The following is a 15,312-nucleotide window of genomic DNA, read 5'->3' as shown; positions in this document are numbered from 1 at the left end:
GCATAGGAGGGACTCTGCCTGAGGCTTTCTGAGGGACAAAGTGCTACTTCCCATTACTGCATCAATTATAGTTCAAGCAGACTAAATTTGGCCATCTCACTTGAAGGCTGAATGGGAATTTTGTTTATAGTATATGGTCTATCCTGAAGATGTTTTTTAAGAGACTAATGGCAGGTGTAATTCACACCTCCCAGTTCTGGTATAATACTAATTAAGTGACTGCAAGAGCTTTTTCATCACTGACAATCATCAACAGTTTCTAGAAACATGTCAGGCATGTTTGACACCAGTTTCTACCTTCAAAGAGTAGTTAGCTAAGGAAGTTTCAAATTCTGACCTTGCCAGATATTTAGTGATGGTGAAGTACTGAGCCTTCTCAGCACATCTGCTCATTGCTCTGAGGGACTATTTAATAACTCTAAATAAAAGATAAGGTGTATTTTAGGTAAGGCTGCTAACAGATATAATGTAGGGAGCATTTGGGGAAACATTATGGTAGACATTCACAGATGACTTCTACTACAAAGGTATTAGATAACACCAACAGAAATGATAGTTCAAGGGTTACAGATTTTTTTTTTTTTTGGGGGGTGGGGGGGTGGGGGGTGTGTGCAGAAGGCAGGGAGTATACTCCATCCAGATTTATCCTTAGTGTTTATCTATGAGCTATTGAGAATGAAGTAGTGATTATGATCTCCTTTATGTACTGGCAAAAGCGGATAATAGGAACTGTTCTGGACTTGGGTGGAACAGAACCATCTAAAGATATTATTATTCTTTTATACAGCTATGGATTAAGCATTTCCTACAGCAGTATACCTTAACTTCATGAAGACCTTTAGGTTATGTGGTGGAAGCTCATCTGCGCACCCACAAAGGAGAACAGAGACACAGTGACAGGCAGAAGAGCCCAAGTTATGCCCATCCTGGCTACTGCCCTCAGCCCATCGAAGGCCCATTTCCCCAAGCCTAAAGGAGCACAGGGGCAGGGTGTCAGACCAGGAAACCAAACTAGGGATGGGAGGAAGGGACACCCTCCCGGGGCCGCTGCCTGGGCTGTCCCCAGAGAGCTCCTGTCCAGGTGTGAAACCCAAAAAGGGGAGTCAAATCCCAAGCACCTTTCTGACCGAGAGTGGGTTGCTGCCATGGGGTGTGGGACACATTATGGGGTGCGGGGGAGGAACAGCTGGGGACTGCACAAGGCTTATTATGTTTAGGGGAGGAACCAAAAGTGGGCAGAGGGATGGAGCTAGGTGATTTGGGAAAGAACAAGTGTGGGGAAAATAGAGGGGTGAGGGGCTAAAAAGAGCCAGTCCCGTGTAAACAGTTGGCTGGTCAGTATGCTTGTCTGGCCAGGCCCTGCCCGGACCACCACAGTCCGTCCCATCTTCTTCTTAAATTCCTTCCCAGCTCTGCCCTGGGTGAGGGCTCCCTTCTGTGTGCATGGGGGGGTGTCTCGCTGCAGCAGCTGGAGCCACACCACGGGTTGGAGGCCCATGTGTCTGTGGTGCAGCGGCTGGAGCAAGCGCGAGTGAGCAGGTGATCATTAGGAAAGGTCAAAATGGACCAGCTGGTGAAATGGCTTGGGAGCAAGGGGGTCTCTAAGGGTGAGACCATGGGAGGAGGTGGCTGTTGGAGGGAGGAGGGGAGCTCTGGCCAGCTCTGGGGGAGGCTGGGATCCAGGAGCAGCTACTGGGCAGACAGAGTGCCTGAGCCCAGCTGCTGGAGGGATCCACATTGTATGTACAGAGATAGGGGTGTGTGTATATATATTTCTGCCAGTGGATCTCCATCCTGCTCAGCCAGAGAGGGGAGCAAGCTGAGGCCATTGGAGCCATCTATGTTTGTGTGTGTGGTCTGAGTGTCTGTGATCTGTGAGACCAGCCACATGTGTATGTTTGTGTTCTATAGATGTGTTCTGTGTGCATCTGCCTGCTGGGAATACATGCTCAGCCTCACAACTGGTTGGGCCTGGGGACATGGAGCTGTGGCAGCCTTGCTGATGTCAGATCAAGCCAGATTCCCCTAACAAGGTATACAGCTCCAACCAAACTTATCTCTAATGTTTGCCTTTGAGTTCCTATTACTATTATGGGCTCCTTTTAGGAACTAATAAAAATGGCTAACAGGGACTGTTCTTGAGCTGGGGATAGCTGAACTGTCTAAAAGACATATTTATCTTTTGCAGAGCTATAGACAGAGCATTTGCCTCACTGATGCACCTTTATTTCATCAAAACCATAGCTGCATTACATCTGTAGCCTATCGCCTCCAATTTACCCTTTTCACAACCTGAGTCATACTGGCACATGCTGGTCAGACACCAGGAGAAATATTTTACCACATACAAAACCTGAGGTAGCTACTCTGACTTCCCTTCATATTACCACAGTTTCTAGATATAACCCCTTCATGCCATTTTACTTCCTAATCTGACAAAAGATGGTCTACTATAACCTGAAAAATGCTTTTCATCCTGTTGCAGATTGGCCACATTTCCTGCCCTGTATCTGCTGCTGAGACTTAGCTTTGCTGATGCTGGTGGTTTTTCCCCTCTGAAGTCAGGATCTCAGAAAAGTAAGCATTTTCAATACTTCGGACAAATTCTTGCGTTTTAAATGATTGCAGGTTGTATCAAAGTCTGCCTCCTAGACTTTCTAGTCGTCTAGGAACATTCTTGCCTCTGTGCTTTAACTGTTAGCAAAATGCATATTTGCCTAAAGACTAATCTGATTTGCACAAGCAAAATGCCAGTGGTGCTCTTGCACTATAAATATCAGCAATCATGGTCTTACGCTAAAGAAACTGTACTTGTAATGTAACCGTAATACCTCCTTAAGCACTTGTGTTTCTGCTAGCTCACATGTAAGCACACTTCATCAGCACCTTGACATACTATGTTTCTTTATCCTACTGCTGCTCATAGTCCTGTCCTGCCCTTCCTGCCTCTTCCTCCTGAGCTGCAGCTGGCGTGTGCGCGGCTGCCTGCAGCATGCTCCCCTGCTGCTGCACTCCAGGGTTTGCCCGCGGTGGGATGGTGCCGGAGACGGTGCAGCAGCCAGGTGTTCCTGGTGCGCAGCTCTGGAGTGGTCTCCTCCACACGGATGGAAGCATGTGGAAAGCTTTTTGGTTTCACTTGTATTCTTTAGAAGCATAACAGCAAAAGCTGAAAATGCTCTTTTTTTGAAGAGAAGTCTTCACAAACGGAAATGGTAACTTTGAGACGAGCCAGTGCATCTTGGAGAGGTCTGGCCCCTTGCTGGCTGCCTTTTCTCCTCCTGCCCAGCTCTGCGTGCTTCCTCTGCTAAGCATCTTCCCTCTGCTGAAGGATTTCAGAGAGTGATCTTGTTCCTAATCATTTACTCCTCAGTTGTTTACTGACTGTAATTATATGCCTGTAATTTGCTGTTTCAGCCAGCACCCATGGGTTACTGTACCTCAGTAACAGGGCCACAGAGATGTCAGTTTGGCAATCGGGCATTGATGCATCAAAATGACATAAAAAGCATTAAATTCTGATGAATAACAAACACTCCAGATAAGCCTTATGTTAAATCTTAACTGCAAAATGCTGGAATCAGCTGATTTATGAGGGCACTTAACTAAGGCATGAAGGTCTTGAAACAGAAGAAAGAAATTGTATTGCTAGAACCTGACATTTGTCCAATTGAAAAACAGATGAAACTAGAGAGTTCCAAAAACTTGATAAAGTAGGGCTTATTTTCTCTTGTCCGTGCCTTACAGTTAAATGCAGAAATACCTCCCCTAATATGTTTTCTAATCATAGAATAGTTTGGGTTGGAAGAGAGACCTTCTTGTTCCTGCAATAAGCAAAGACATCTTCAACTAGATCAAGTTGCCCAGAGCCCCGTCCAACCTGACTTTGAATGTTTCCAGGGTTGGTGCACCTACCACCTCTCTGGGCAACCTGGGTCAGCATTTCACTAATGCTTTAAAGTATCACAGAAAAAAAATTGCTGTTTCTCTTCACCATAGACTAAACAGAAAATGCTTGTGGGAGATGTTAAGTACTCCATCTCCACACATGGTCTACCTGATACAGTTGAATTTAACAGGATAAATGCCTACTTTAGCTGGCTTAAGTTACCCAGCCTTTAGTTCCAATAAGGTATTTTTATTTTTCCTTCTTCAAAAGATACTGTATCTGAACAAAAACATTCAAATGCCCCTGAGAAAAGGAAACAAATAAAAATCCAACTTACTCTGCATAAAAAAAAAAATGCTTGTGATGAAATCAGAATTTCAGTCACTGAAGTATCTGAAGCAGAAAGCTGTCTTTTTTAGAAACATGGCCTTTTGTAAGGGTGAAATACCCCCCTGCCTTTCTGTGATCACTGGCTTTTATTTTCTAACAAAGATCTGAGAATTGTAGGTGCTCTTCTGCTGCTTCCTGGCTCCTTAGTGATCTGATGGTGCTTATTCACCCTTATGTGAAAGACCAAGGCCACCCCTTAGATCCCATTTAGGTCTGTGAAACACCTTTTGTCTGGGTCTGCAGAAGACTGAATTTCATCCACAGGTTACCTGTTTATGTATCCACAGGTTTATGCAGCATGCAGAACAGGGAGGACTGCAGGCTTGGAGCACAGTCCTTTGTCATTGAAATCCTCCTCAGAACTAAATTTAGAGCTACAGTTTTCACAGGATAGGCAAGTATGTTGTGTTGCCTTTTGGAAGCCCTCAGTATCCTCTCCAGTACCTGTGCTAAAATCAAGCGTACTATAATACTTCTGATCTCTACATACTTTGAATTATCTCTCTAGTTTTATTTTGGATATTTTTAAAATGAAATAGGATCACTATAAATTGTATCCTCTAATGAAGCCACAAAACAGCTATTCTTAATTTAATTTTTTTTCTCTTTGCTTTACAAGGCATGCATTCTTGGAAGAAACATGTGATGCCTGTCACAAACAGCTCAAAGGGAAGTCAGGTAGCAGAAACAGGAAATGAAATATAGCTAGCACAGAGCAACTCAGAGGGAAGACTAGAGCTGGCAAGTGTGACTGATGTCTGTGGTATTTGCTGTTGTATGGAAACCAGGAAAAATCAAAGACTCTGATGTGGAAGGGAATGGGATTATATGCTCAGCTGTCTGAGAGGCTTCTAAAGCAACTCCTCCTACCTGTTGAATTGACTGTCTGCAAGGGTTCTCTAATTCTGCATGAGACAGTTTCTGGCAGAGGTTCTCTAGGCAGCAATTTAAGTTCTGCAAAAAGTTTCTGACGAATGGCCCCATCTCCTGAGTTACAGAGTTCTTGTCCTCCCTATGAAATCTTTCAGGTTAGAATCCATGCATGTTTGAGAGTAGGTTTTTGTTTGCTTGATGTTTGAGCTTTGTGGGTTTGCTGTGTTGGTTGTTTGGTTTTTTCTAGCTCTACATCTCCTCAGGTTGCCCTGAGGATTTTTATAAAGACTCTCTGCTAGGGTGGTCTTTAGATAGGACTGAGTATACATATCCAGGACATCTGCAGGGTCACAACTAGTGTAACAAACTATGTGAACTCGCTGTTTTCTGGTACCAGGAAGAAAAAGATCTGGTAAAAGATCAAAATTATCAACAAAGTGGTATGTGGTCAGATTAATTCCAGAAGAGTGGAGGACACACAATTTTCCAGGCTGAGCCAAGTACATGAGAGCAGATATGAGTTGGTAAATTGTCAGAAGAGGAGGAATTAGTGTTGCATTTATGTACACTGTTCCCATGAGAAAATGAAAGTATTATAAAAATGGTGGTCAATGCTTTCAAATAAATATAGAATACCACAGCCTATCACTGCAGCAGGTATCTTAGATCCCTTTGCAGTGAAAAGCATAATATACTTGCATGATCTAGAGGAATAAGGATTGCTTAGTGGAGTATAAACTCCCTATATTCATGCATAACTTAATTTTGAATGTAGCATCTCATTCTTCAACTGTACTAGATGGCGTCCTGGATTTTGTTGTGTGTCAAAAAAGGTCTTGCCTCAAAAGGGTACTGTTTGTTCCAACCCCCAGCTTTGATGTTTAAGTACACATCACATTTGAAAGAGTCAGGAAAGGTACCTCAAGGCCCTAAGAAAACACAGAGAAGCAGTAAATCAGAAGAAAGGCTTCCTGGACAGAGAGTAGAAGTGAGCCTTAATTACAGCTGGGAGAATCTGTCTAATCACAGCATGACTCTAGAAGGGTTTAAGAATCTAAATAAAGCAGAAGGACTGGGGATATTTCACTCATGGGAGTCTGGATTCCTTTTTAGGACTGTCAAAGCTCTAAAATCAGGTGGACCCTTAGCCTGTGAAGTCTGAAATAAAAGATAGTTTGGAGCTGATGTTTCCTCATGCCCAGAAGAAAACACTACTTCTGAGTCCTTCCCCTCTTGATAACTGCCTGTCCTTTCACGTCAGTTGATGCTGCTTTAAAAAAAAAATTCTTCCTGTGAACCTTGCTCTGCTTTCTCCATTTGTACATATGTTCTCACGTGTTGTTAGCAGCTTCCTTCCACTTATGCAAGTATACACGTCCAGCTGAGAATACAGCCACTAGTTCACACCAAAACCTATCAGATCCTGTCCCAGGACTGCTGTAATATAGACTTCTCCAGATATGTTCCCTTTCCTACTGGAATCTGCCCAGAGGGATTTGAGGACTTGATATATTCCCGCAGGATTTCTGGACACTGGATCTCCTGGACAGCTAGATTGCTGAATATCTAAAACTTTCTGGCATGTTCACTGTACCTAGGGTCATGTCAGAGCCACTGCTCAAGCTAAACGGTGACAACACACCTACACAATTGGCTTAGGAAGCACTGGACAGACCTGCTATGTGCATGTTCATTCCCACTGTGAATCCTGGGAGACAAGACACCAGTATGTATGTGTACTGGAATTCCAGACAAACATCAGGCTGTCCTACCATACCAACTCATATCACTAACCTGTCCAACAAGACTTATTTACCTGAAGTTGCTGTTCTTCCTACTTTCTCTAGGCAAATCGTCAATAGCCAGTCCCAAAACTTCACAAAGTCTGAGCAGAAAGGAAATGTTTGCATGTGGTGTTTCAAAACACTTTACGCTCCTTTCCCAGGGCCTTCCTCCTTAGAAGGAAGTGCGGGAACTGCTGTGGCATGGGAGACAGAGTAACACATAGCCTAGAGCTGGGATGAACAGAAATACCTTCCATGATGCAAGAATGCTTATTTAGCTGTAGAATTTGCTTTTTAGGCTGACTTTCATGAAATTTCCTAAACTATGTGAGCGTAGGTGGAACATGAGAGACAAACATTTATAAAGTATGATTCATGAAGTGAGAGAGAGTGCTCTTAATGCATTAGCAGCTGCACCTTATTTAGGGCCTTGTAAACTGCAAGGAGTGGGGATAAAGCACTAGTGCTTCAGGTTTACAGCAGGCACAGTTCTCCCCTAATTCTCTGGCGCATGGGCAAAGCAGTTGGATTTCCCCATTCTTTCCATGTCTGCTGCAAAGGTGTCAGAGATTACCCTTTTTCCATTCACCCAACCTAAGGACACGTGCCAAGAACAGATATGATGATTCCTGAGTTTCAGGGGCTGTCTGTTGCACAGAGCTTAAAATGGTCCTTTTCTACTTTTCGGTTATTTCATGCAGCCGTTGCCAGTGATGTACTGTAAGGGACCCCTGTTACAATTTGCAGAGTAAGAGCCCTGTGGAATTCCCAAGCCACCAAGAAAAGGAAAATGCTAATTATAAACAAACTGTTTTGTTATTCCAAATGTGGACCATATCTTCTTTTTAGACTTTCTCAGTGGCCACTTGTGTGAGGTTTAACAAGGTCAAGCGCCAGGTCCTGCCCTTGGGTCACACCAACCCCAGGCAGCGCCCCAGGCCTGGGGCAGAGGGGCTGGGAAGTGCCCGGCGGAGAAGGCCCTGGGGGTGCTGGCTGACAGCCGGCTGGGCATGAGCCAGCAGTGCCCGGGTGGCCAAGGAGGCCACCAGCCCCCGGGCTTGTGTCAGCCCTGGTGTGGCCAGCAGGGGCCGGGCAGGGATGGGGCCCCTGTGCTCGGCCCTGGGGAGGCCCCACCTCGAGTGCTGGGCTCAGGTTTGGGCCCCTCGGGACAAGAAGGGCCTTGAGGGGCTGGAGCGTGTCCAGAGAAGGGCAGCGGGGCTGGGGCAGGGTCTGGAGCACAAGTGTGCTGGGGAGCGGCTGAGGGGGCTGGGGGGGTTTAGCCTGGAGCAGAGGGGGCTGAGGGGAGCCCTTCTCGCTCTCTGCAGCTGCCTGAGAGGGGCTGGAGTGAGGGGGGGGTCGGTCTCTGCTCCCAAGTCACCAGTGACAGGGCGAGAGGGAACGGCCTCAGGCTGCGTCAGGGGAGGGTTAGGTTGGAGATGAGGGAAAATGCCTTCCCTGCCAGAGGGGTCAGGCCCTGGCACAGGCTGCCCAGAGAGGTGGGGGAGTCACCGTCCCTGGGGGGGTTCAAGAAATGCGTAGCTGTGGCACTTGGGGCCATGGTTTAGGAGGCCTGGGGGTGTTGGGCAGGCACTTGGACTTGGTGATCCTAGAGGTCTCTTCCAACCTTAATGATTCTATGAAAACTGATTTGGAGAGGACTGTGCCAAGACAATGACCATTCTGTAGACTTTTCCTGTCCTTTGCAACTATACCGACTGCTCTCAAGATGAAATGCATTTCTTTTGTCTGTATGAGTTCACTTTCAATGAATCGTGGACATGCTTTCAGGCATAATACGGACCTTTGTACAAACATCCTATTGCATCAGGGAAAGTTCCAGACACTAGAACCACAGAATGGAACTGTAGGCTGAAAGGAAAATCATGTCCATAAGCACTGTGAATGTCTTTGCGTTTGACACAGTTGTTCTGTGCAAGTAAGCTGAAAAAGCATCCAATCTTAAATGCCTGGAAATTAAATTAATTTTTCTATACTATAAAGTAAGTCAGCCTCCATAAGCAACTCAGACCTGAATCTGGATAGTTTCCATGAGCGTTCAGAGATTGCCATCCAGATTTTTTTTTGAGTGCTTATTTTCTTAACTGCTCTCTCCCTCCCTCCCACAGACCTTAGATATCACACAGGCTATCATCTTAATGTGTCAACAATTGGCAAGTCTGGTGGATGGCTCCCACTACCTTCCCAATATTTTCTTACCTCAACAGAACTGTTTCTTGATCCTCCTGCTGCTGTGTGTCTGCTGTATTGTTTGAACTGTTGCAATCCATCCTGCACAGCTTGTACTATTCCATTTCCCCCCTGTGGGAAAGAACCTTCCCTTGGTAGCGAACGGAGCTCCAAAATGCAGGCTTGGATTCGTGCAAAGTTGTCTTTCACTTGCTGCAGAACAATATTCAATGAAATTGAAAGACTGGAAATGTCAAACTGATAATATAAAATATTTTTCCATAATGTGGAAGGAGGCTTTTGAATTCACAACACTGAAATAAGACTGGAGGCAGGAGCCAAGTCAGAAAACAGTGGACAGTGATATGAATCAAAACCAGCTGATAGTTACGCTAGTAACAACACACATTAACACTCCTCATGTTTTCAGCTGTCTACCTGTTGCCTGCTGCTAGCCAAAATGTAGTAGTTTGGCATGCCCCTCTCCTCTGGCCCTGCATAACACAGAGGCAGAACTTGAGGCATAAATAGGAGCGCTGAGGCAGTGTAATGTCCCCAGGCCATAGTCACCCCTGCCATATCCAGGCTCCTTTACTCGTTGAGCTGTGGAACTATGGAACCTGTGTTCAGGGGGGTTTGGCAACAGGTTCAAAAAGGGGTTCCACAAACTCATGGGTAGCAGGTCCAGAGGCAGATACCAAGAGGAATAGCCTCAAAAGTATCCTCTATCATTCTTGATACAACAGCTGTGGAGCGAGGGGAGTGTGAGGAGAATGAAGTGCAGAAAGTGATTTGGCTGGGCTGCTCCCCCAAAATAGCCTTTACTTTTGATACTGGGCTGATGGACTGTTGGTCTGACTCAGGAGGACATTTCTTATGCTCTTATACTGCTCTTTTAGGACATTCACCACAGTAATGATTGTCAAAAAGTAAAGGCTGGTGGAAGGTCTGTGGACCCTCCTGCTTCAAAGATGAGCTTCCAGAGCAAGTGTTAGAAAGGAAAAATTATTCTATATCTGTCATTTGTAAAAAGGTTTTATTCCTTCAGGCAACAGCTACCACTGTACAATGGCTGCCCTGAGGACAGTTGATCTGACTCATTATGGCAAGATGAACATTATAAATGCACAGGTTATTAACCCATTTTGCTCCACTATGGTGCTTTGCATCAGTCTCATGGATTGGAGGACATTAGGCCATATTGTCGCTGCCTGCTATGGTGATTGAGATTACCTGCAGTCTGAGGCTGCTGAACCCTTATATTACATATATTGCTCAGCCCTTTGTTGAATCTGGTATCACTTTATAGCAGCCACTGAAATCCAGAGAAGGCAGTCTGAATATGAACCAGGCTGCCCAGGATCACGGTAGACGCCTCTCATACTCTTTCTCCTCGCAATATTAGTTGAGGCTACCTGGTGTCTATTACCCAGCCACGACCTTTCCTTAGCACAGACATGACAATGCTAGGGAGCAGCCAGGATCCAAAGGTGTGTGGAGTATCTCACAGATGTCAGTTCACCTGAGTTTCAACAAGAACTCAAAGGAGTTGAGACATACCCAGTGGGTAAACTGGCAAATTCTGGCCATAGGAGAGATTATTAGTGAACTCTACCAAATCTGTTTGAAGCAATATAAGGCGCTGCTGCCAGAGTTCACCTTCCTCACAGAAGAGTCAACAGATGAACATGTGACTCATTTGCTTCAGATCATTGGAGGTCTGACTCACTGAACCACTCCTGAGCAGCCACAGTTTACAGCATGGTCTTTCAGTGTGACTAAGTTAGGAACCAGGGGCTCAGGCATGTGTTCATAAACAGCTCCAATGGTTCTGCAAATAGTGTGGGGAAGAAAGCTGGGATGGCTCAAACCTCGCCTTAGAATGGTGAAAAGAGTAGTCTTCAGAAAGGACACCACACTTTGTACTCTAATGTGTGAGAAGTATCTGGCCCATTATGTCAGTTCTGCTGCAAGGTTAACAATCTTTTATAAATGCACCAAGTAGATGCAGCCAGGAGCCTCTCTAAGTGCTACAGCAAAATTCCCTACAGTTCAGATGCCTGCCCTGCCATCCCAGGAGGCAGCTGCAGCTCACACAGTTGTAAAACAGCTGTCTAACTGTGGCAGAACAGGGCTTAGCACAGAATGCAGGGCAGCCTGAAGTCCAGTTAAGTACCTGTCCTATGGAACTGGCACCAGCAGAATTGTATTTTCTCTTGTATATGCACAGCTACTTTAAATGTTAATTTAGGGGAGTCTACGCAAGCTGCAGTTTCACCTCGGGAATGTGCTTTGGACATGTTAAACTTCTAAGCACAAATTGTGTTGTTTCTGACTGCAGCCCTGTTCTGGGTGCTGACACCCAGCCTGGTGCCATAGGCCTTGACATGTCTCTTCACATTTGACCCTGCCCCTTCATTACACAACTCCAAGAATTCATAATTTCACACTGTGCGTCCAGCAAACTATTGTAATCTGCAACACTACATTGCTTTCAGAGAAAAGCTACCAAAATTAGAGATCAAAGCTGGCCAGGAGCCAGGGTAGGCACTGTGCTCACTGCCCTCTCTGGCTCCTTCCACATGTTGTACCCTCACCCACTTCACTTTCTTAATTTGCTAGTCCCTGTAATTAACAACTTTCTCCCTTGTTTCTTTTTCAGCCCTTTTTGTTGGGGAGGGTCTGGGAATTGTGGGGGATAGCTGCCTATCCCAAGGGAAAACCAGTAGGAACAGAGCCCATCAGCTGGAGGTGCTCTGCTCAGAGTCCTTACTCAGTCCCACATTAAAATTTTTTGACGCTTTGATGCTCACTTACCCTCTTGTCACCATCTGTTGTCCTCCACAGTTATTTATTTTCTTCCTGGTTTCCTTTTCTTTGGCATCCCCTGCCCTTTCCAGGGAAGCTCTTTGAACTTGTTAGAGTAAGGCCAATAGGGGAGACCGGTACAAACCATAAACAAATACCCAGGAAAGACTAAGAAAAGGCTAACCATATATGACACTTCCCCACATACTCTCCCAAATTCTATTTTCAGCTCTCAGGCTTTCCTGACTTCATATGATTAGCCTAATAAGCAACTTTTAAAACGATCAATCTTGGTTCCTCCCTGAGAAGTATCAAGTTTTTTTCTAGCTAGATCAGAAAGTCAATGTGATAAACGGCATGCCCTGTTGAGACAAAGGGGCAAATTCAGGAGCGCAGAAAAAGCAATGGAGCCCTGGTATTTCTGAAGAGGCTGAAATGGAACAGATGTTTATCAGATAGAGATATAAAACTGTCTCTGATGCCAGAAGCTGCAGAGGACCAGATATCATTATTAGAGAAATTAGGTCTGTTGAGTAAGACATCTTACTATACTTTACTGTTCCTAATAGAGAAAGAACAGTTCTGAAAAACAGCCTTCAGGTACAACAGCAGATGTCTAAAACAAAGAGAAGGCTCACTGGACAGAACATCCAAGCAAAGCTGGGGAGGAGCTGGGGTCCTACACTAGAGTTGTGCCTATCAACTGGGTATGCACTACTGGCTCGAGTCTTTGAGTGTGAAATTTGCTGTCTTGGACAACTCCCAGAGAAACACAATATTAATGCAAAAGAGTTGATGTGATTACCAGTCATGCAAAGAGGGGGTAATTTTTAGCTCTCTGTGTAGCATTGCTGAGTCTAGTATTGGGATGTAGCATCCAAAATACCAGAAGAGTGAATACATAGAAGGGCTTGGAAGTTATTAAGGGCCTGTAAAAATGCTTTGCAGTTAGATGTATACTTTGTTCTCTTTCATTTACCAGCTAGAAGATTGAGAATGGACCTGCTTATATTTAGAGGAAGAAAGTATAAAATACAAGCACCTTCCTCAATCGAGCCAAAAGAGAAAATGTATTAACAAATCCCTGGGAGCTAAAGCCAATAAATGCAAATTAGAAACAGGTGCAAGTTTCACAATGATAATGATTAACCACTGGAAGAAATTATCAACAGAAGTACTTGATTCTCCATCTTGTAATATTTTCAGATGAAAACTAGATGTCTTTCTGGAGGAAGTGTTTTAATGATATATGAGTACTTTAGTGAAATATAATAGCCTGTAATTTGAAGGAAGCCAAACAATGATCTAAGGGTTCCTCTGTCTTTAAAAACTATGGTTATGAAAATAAGGAATTGTTGTTTAAACAAGGAAGACAGCCTATGATGAGCAGAAGATTCATATGATGGGGCAGGTAGAGGGATTGTGTCAAAGTGCAGTTGTGCTCTGGTGACCCATGATTACCAAATGAGACCTGAGGTTGCTGTCAGCCACCACATGTTGGATCAGTGTCAGGACACACCTAGCAAATACAAAAGCAGGCATTTGGCCTCAAACACTTACAAATTGATTTGGACATAATGCAAAATCACAGAAAGCAGGCCGGGAACCAGTTGTGAAACAGATTACGTAGTCCATCCTACAGTGACATGTGAATTCACCCTATGAAGCCAGACAAGTGTCTGTTCTTAAATCCCCTAATCAGAGTGATTTCACAATATCTCCAGAAAATATTTATTTGGTGTCCCCTTAGTTATCCTTGCCACATTATCTATAACCTATTCTACAAAATAAACACCACCATTAGCCACAGTCATCTTGCAGATCACATTGGCTAAATTACTGTTGACATCTGTTGGTTTTTTCCCAGTTAGCCTCTACCTTTCCTGAGATGTGAAAACTTGACAAAATATTCCAGAATGTTTTCACCATTGCTGAATAAAGTGGAAGGGTTAATACTGTGTGTTTACAATAAAGTAGTGTAAATGAGAGTGCTCAGTATGACTGTTTATTATAGTATGACTTCCTAGATTCTTGTGAACTTTATGATGCTTTGTAATCCCAAACTTTTATTGTAGAGCTGCTAGTCATTCTCTATCTATATTTATTATGCTGCATATCCCTAGATGAGTGAAATACTTGTTCTTACTGACTTAGAACTATATATTTAAAAGACGTGTAGATGTAGTGCTTAGGGACATGGTTTAGTAGTGGGCTTGCCTGTGTTGGGTTTATGGTTGGACTCAATGATATTAAGGGTCTTTTCCAGCCTAAATGATTCTGTGATTTCAGGATATTTCTCAAATTCAGCAAAAATATTTTGAATTCTGATCCTTTCCCCTTAAATATCTGGAATCTCTCCCAAAGTGGTAACATTTGTGTAATCAACATGTATACACACCATTTCACCATCCAAATTATGACAGCTGTGTTTGATATTTTGGTACAGAAGCATTACAGATAGTGCAGAAAGTAGCATATGAAAGGGAGCGGTACAGCAGATGTTTTAGAAGGGAACAGAACAAAACCTAATTTATGCACATGAGCAACTTCACAGATCAAAAATATGAGACTCCTTTTAAACATATTCTTTCATAAATTCACCTTTTCCATGAAGTCTATGAAACAATGCTCTTTGAGAATTATTAACTTTTAGATACAAGTTTGTAGTAAATAATAACTTCTTTACTGAACTGCAACAGCTTATTGCATTCATGTTCGTTAGGTCCCAAGAGACATAATTTCATACATACCGTAAAGGGAAGCAGACACTCCTGCTGGTTCTGCACCACGTACAGGCTCAGCGGGGGAACACGGCAGGGGCCTGTCAAACTGCATGCCAAACAAAGTGTGTTTTCCAGAGCTTCAGAGAGTGCAGAACAAGTGTTCGTCCAGGAAGGTGATGTGACATCCACAATGAGAATCCGCAATGGCTGCTGGCAGTGTACTTTAGTAGCAGGAAATGTTCTCCGTGTTTCTGAGAGTAATTTTCTGGAATTCATGGTTTCTCAACATGGGTATTAGATGTCCAGTTATCCATCCGCATCTGAACAGGAAAAATGAACAAATAGTATCAATGAGTGAGACTCCCCCTTTCCCATTCACTTGAAAGCAGCCTGAGACATAGCGGACAGTAATGAATTAGACTCCTACAGCTTTCTCCAAAGCAATCGTTACTCTAAGATAAACCCACACAAAGACCAGGGAAAATGCATACAGTCAGCAAACAAAATGGTTCAGCTAAAGAAAATGCACGGTAGATATATTCTTAGAGATGCAACTGGAGCAGTTAAAAGTGTTAGTAGCAAAACCATGCCTAGTCCATGGATGAGCTGTGTGATATGTTTCGTGATCCCTCAGTATGGCACAGGTACATGGCATCAATCT

General features: G+C 44.0%; 1 protein-coding gene across 1 annotated transcript in view; it reads right to left on the bottom strand.

The window, feature by feature from the left end:
- Window positions 1-14,967, bottom strand: part of M1AP (meiosis 1 associated protein) — a 29,427-nt gene extending 14,460 nt beyond the window's left edge. Inside the window, exons 1-2 of the mRNA XM_064448663.1 lie at window positions 14,679-14,967; window positions 9,151-9,333 (exon numbers count right to left, since the gene is read on the bottom strand). Coding sequence (XP_064304733.1) covers window positions 9,151-9,333; window positions 14,679-14,927 — 432 coding nt within the window. The 5' untranslated portion in view covers window positions 14,928-14,967. The remainder of the gene's footprint in view (window positions 1-9,150; window positions 9,334-14,678) is intronic.
- Window positions 14,968-15,312: the final 345 nt, after the last annotated feature.

The sequence above is a fragment of the Phalacrocorax carbo genome, chromosome 4, assembly GCF_963921805.1.
Source record: "Phalacrocorax carbo chromosome 4, bPhaCar2.1, whole genome shotgun sequence".
In the NCBI taxonomy this organism is placed as follows: Eukaryota; Metazoa; Chordata; class Aves; order Suliformes; family Phalacrocoracidae; genus Phalacrocorax; species Phalacrocorax carbo.
Note: the sequence above shows the minus strand (reverse complement) of the source record. Positions and strands in the feature narration are given on the sequence as shown.